Below are 4,972 nucleotides of genomic sequence, written 5' to 3'. Positions count from 1 at the left end.
CATATGTACACAAAATCTAGATAGATCATGTTGTTACCTCGATTTCTTTGTTATACTATTCGACAAAAGTCCTAGATAAAGATGTCACCTAATGAGATGCTAAATTTGTAAGATAATTAAAATATGGATGTACAAAGGCGTTATAAGCTTTTGACAAAATACTAACGATATAAGGTATGGAGTGTAGGTTTTTCATCGTTTAGATATGTGTTTATGTTTATGTTTTTGCTTCCTTAGTATGTGGATGAAAATGAAGCTCTTGTAATAATTACATTCTATGGAAAAATATTTGTTTTAATAGTTATTTTGATTTGTTTTGTAAATAATTTTGAACAAATCTCAATTCAAAAATTCTTCAAAGCACCTATTACACACTAAAGTACGATTGCTAGTTTTATTAGTTGAAATTATTTATATGAATAACCATAAAAAAAAGATAGATACACATTCAACATAAATTTTAAAATATGTTTTACTTAGACAAATCTAAGACAAAAATTTAGTCTGTATTTATCCGGTGATTTTTTAACTTTGTACGTATACTGTGTATTTTTCAGCGACCACAAATTTAAGTGATAGCCTTTCGTCCACACCGATATTTGTGGAAAAGAAGACTGAAAAGATTTGAGTCCACGAATAATTCTTGGTCAATGGCGGAAATAATTGGAATGAAGTGTTAAATTTCCATTTCGACACGGCATTTTGTCGTTGAAGGAGGACCCATGAGTTCGGTAGGCGTCAGCATCACACAACTTTTCCCGTGACTGGAAAATACACCGAAAAGACAAAACGTGACTGATGGCACTCCTCTTTCCTTCCAACTCTTCACACAACATCATTTAAGCATGGGAAGGGATTTATTCATTATTCACTTCCCCTTTTGTCTGTTCTCTGTTAACGTAAACATGGAAAGTAGTGCTTTTCCATATTGCAGAGTTGTATTTGCAATCATCCAAATATTATGCTGCTTCACCTCTTCACCTGCAATTGCATGCCCCCTCCATGAAAGAAATCTTCTTCTGGATTTCAAGGCAGCAGTTGTGGATGACTATAATCATCTAAGTTCGTGGCAGGGATTCAACTGCTGCAGTTGGAGGGGAGTCAGTTGTGACCTCCGCACTGGCCACGTCACTCGACTCGATTTTGGAGGATACGAGTTACATGGTCGCATAAATTCATCCACGTTTCGACTTGCAGAGCTGAAACACCTCGATCTCAGTGACAACTGCTTCAACGGTAGTTTTGCTGCTCCTCATGATGGAAAGTTGAAATCTCTCATTTTTCTCAAGTTTCATGTGAGTTTGGAAAGCTTGTCAAATTTGCCAAGCTTGAAATATTTATCTCTTTACGGAGTGAACATCTCTAGAAGCAAAAATTGGGGTGAAGCTGTTGGTAGTCTATCCAATCTTCAACAACTCACCTTGTCTTACTGCGGGCTTGGAGGACCGATTCCAAATTCCCTTCTGAACCTCACCTCTCTCCTCCGTCTCGACCTCTCATGGAATTCTTTGTCAGGGAAGATACCTGCTTGGTTTCAAAATGTGACCGCCCACTTGCTCTCGCTTGATCTCTCTTGGAATGACAATCTTGGAGGAGACCTTTCTTTCATTACACAACGAAAGTCTTCTTTGTCACTGACCAGTTTTGATCTCTCATACACAGCCATGGAGGGGCAAATTCCATCTGCTATAGCCAATATGTCTTCTTTGCAGCATCTTTATCTGTCAGGTACCAGAATTGAAGGTGAGATTCCAACCGCCATATGGAATTTGTTGTCCTTGCAAAGTCTTGTTCTGTCATCTACCCGGATTGGAGGTGAGATCGCAGCAGCTATTGGGGATGTGTCGTCCTTGCAAAGGCTTCAGCTGTCGAATACCAGAATTCAAGGTGAGATTCCAGCTTCTATAGGCAATATGTCTTCTTTGCAGCATCTTCGTCTGTCTAATACCTCAATTGAAGGTCAGATTCCTCTCTCTATCCTCAATATCTCTAGAATTGTTTACTTGGACCTGTCCTACAACAAGTTAACAGGGGTAATCCCACCTTCATTGGACTCGCTTTCCTCCCTTGAAACTCTTTACCTGTATGCCAACCAGTTGAATGGTACAATTCCATCTACAATCTCAGGTCTTGTTAACTTGAGAAGGCTTGCGCTCGACTCCAACAGTTTAAGCGGCTCTATTTCCCTTTCTCTATTTGATAATCTCACTAGACTTGAAATGCTGTACCTTTCTTCCAATCAGTTAACTGTGAACATTGATTCAACGTGGATTCCAAAGTTTCAGCTTTCCAGTTTGGGATTAAGCACTTGCAATTTGGATAGGATTCCATCGTTTCTCGTGACCCAATATGACTTGGTCTATCTGGACCTATCCAGTAATAGGATCCCAACAGATATTCCATCATGGCTATGGGACTTACCCAGTTTTTTAAATTTGAATCTTAGTTCTAACCAATTAACAGGTTCGCTCCCGTCTAAACTAACATCCCCGTATTTTGGCTATCTAGATTTGCACAATAACACCCTACATGGCGCACTTCCTCTTCCTCTTCTTCATTATTTTTCTGTGGTTGACCTGTCGATGAATCAATTTAATGGTACCATTCCTGCTGAGATTGGTGCACATCTCGCAAGTACACGGTTCTTATCCTTGTCGAGGAATAATCTCAGTGGAGCCATTCCAGTTTCCATTTGTACTTCACAATTGCAGATTCTTGACCTTTCCAAAAATATGCTAAGTAGTACGATTCCTTATTTAACAAGGAATTGTTCTTCTCTCACTGTTCTAGATTTGGCGAATAATCAGCTAAAAGGCGGAATGCCAACAAATTGGGCAAACCTGAAAGAGATTCATACGTTGAAGCTCAATGGTAATTATTTGACTGGAGTTATTCCCTCCTCTATTTCAAAATGCCCATCTCTACAAGTTTTGGATTTGGGAAATAATGACTTCGAAGGTGTCATCCCCCACTGGATTGGAAAGCTATCAAAATTGCAAGTGTTGCTGTTAAGGTCCAATCATCTTCATGGCAGTATCCCACGCCAGATAATTGGGCTTCCAAATCTTCAAATTCTGGATCTGTCTGGAAATCACCTTTCAGGAGTTATTCCAAGCGACCTTACAAACTTGCTTTCAATGGTCAATGCGTCGCAGAGTAATCCAGACCATCTAGAAGAAGATGCTCGAAGTTCTGCTGGTACGTACACAAATCAGATTACAATTTCCTGGAAAGGTTGGGATGTTGAATTTGTGAAAGTTCTTTTCATTCTTAAATGCATTGATCTTTCAAGCAACAACTTCTCGGGGAGCATTCCTCTCGAAGTGGGATCCCTTAAGGGGTTGATAGCCCTTAATCTTTCAAGGAATCATCTCAGTGGCCGAATCCCCAAAACGTTGGGAGACATGGAGCAGCTAGAGTCTCTGGACCTCTCGCTAAACAGGCTGAGTGGGAGCATTCCATTAGAGCTTCAGTTGCTGAGTTATTTGGAGTTTTTGAATCTGTCTTTCAACATGCAGCTTGATGAGAAAGTACCCCACGGAGGGCAGTTTCTAACCTTCGGGGAGTCGTCCTACTTGGGCAATCCAAAGCTAAGTGGCATCCCATTCACAAATATATCAGTTTGCAACAACTCCTCTGGCTATGAAAACTGCACAAAGGTCGAGACAATTGGTGACGCAGAAAGTTCAGATGCTGAAATGATAGAATGGGCAGTTGGACTTGGGTTGAGTTCTGGCTTGGGATTTTCCATTGTGATTGGAATATTGACATTCAACATGAGGGCTAGGAAAAGAGCCTTCAATTTGTATGATGTTGTAATTCTAGCTATTGATAGGTGTGTAAGTGGAGGAAATAGATGAAGGTAGATAGCATTGTATAGAGTGTTTTGTTAATATATGTATTACTTATTATTAATATATGTTTACTATAAATTTGTAAGGCGTGTAACAAATTGTTAGATTAATATAAACATTTGAAAATTAAATTTATAAAATTTCATATTTTTTCTTTTAGTTTATGTCTACTATCAAATTTATAAGCATTTACTAATTAAGAAATTACTGGTTGAAACTTCAATTTATAAAATTTCATATATATATATATATATATATATATATATATATATATTAATTTCAGCATTTTTTTCTTTTCAAAATTATAAGAAAGAAGTGTGCTTAAGTTATTTTCATGCTATTGTTTTATAAATTAATGTGTAAAATGCATAAATAAGTAATTTTAATATATTTACTAAAATGTCTAATACTATTATTTACCTATTTCAATTAAATTCAAACAATGGTTGAATACAGACAATCTTAATGACATCGTAATCTAATCTATAAGAATGATGTGTGTGTGTGTGTACATATTTACGTAAATAAATATTAATTTATATATATATGTATGTATGTATGTATGTATGTACGTACATACATACATATATACATATGTGTGTGTGTGTGTGCACCAACACACACACACACACCTAATTTTTTTTATTTGCTTCATGAGATTGAATATGTCTCACTTTTTCTTAATTATGAGATTCATAAGTAAGCTAAAATATAGATTTAAAAGATAAATATATGAGTAAAGGAAATGGACAAGATGAACATGACTATTTGTGGAAAGGAATTAGACACGATTTAAGTCAATTAATAACCAATTTTGGATTAATGATGGAAATAATTGGAGTGAAAAGTAATCAAATCTATTAGATTTCCACAATCCATGTAAATGTGATTTTTAGTTTCTAGATTCAATTGTGTAGAGATTTTTTCTCATCAACATTTCAAATCAAAGTATAATTTTTTATATCACCGCTTTTTGGCACACCATTATTTTCCACATACCCTCATACTACAATGGATACAACTTGAAAAGGATTTAGCTCATTGAGTAAGAAAAATGTTCTTAGTAAGAAGAATATTCTGACAAACCTAGTAAAACATAATTCACCCATAGTTACTCC

At 36.4% G+C, this 4,972-nt stretch overlaps 1 protein-coding gene across 1 annotated transcript; it reads left to right on the top strand.

Annotated features, from left to right (window-relative positions):
- The first annotated feature begins 839 nt into the window (after positions 1–839).
- On the top strand, positions 840–3,939 carry LOC149544481 (uncharacterized). Its single transcript, XM_089795144.1, has one exon. It carries the CDS (start codon positions 846–848, stop codon positions 3,858–3,860), a length of 3,015 nt encoding a protein of 1,004 aa, XP_089651270.1. The 5' UTR covers positions 840–845; the 3' UTR covers positions 3,861–3,939.
- The last annotated feature ends 1,033 nt before the right edge of the window (positions 3,940–4,972 follow it).

This window comes from Cupressus sempervirens, chromosome 8, assembly GCF_028749045.1.
Source record: "Cupressus sempervirens isolate cs-2001-9-10 chromosome 8, ASM2874904v1, whole genome shotgun sequence".
Lineage (NCBI taxonomy): Eukaryota > Viridiplantae > Streptophyta > Pinopsida > Cupressales > Cupressaceae > Cupressus > Cupressus sempervirens.
Note: the sequence above shows the minus strand (reverse complement) of the source record. Positions and strands in the feature narration are given on the sequence as shown.

Coding starts and splice junctions, on each gene's coding strand:
- LOC149544481 (XM_089795144.1), top strand. CDS start 846: ATGGGAAGGGATTTATTCATTATTCACTTCCCCTTTTGTCTGTTCTCT.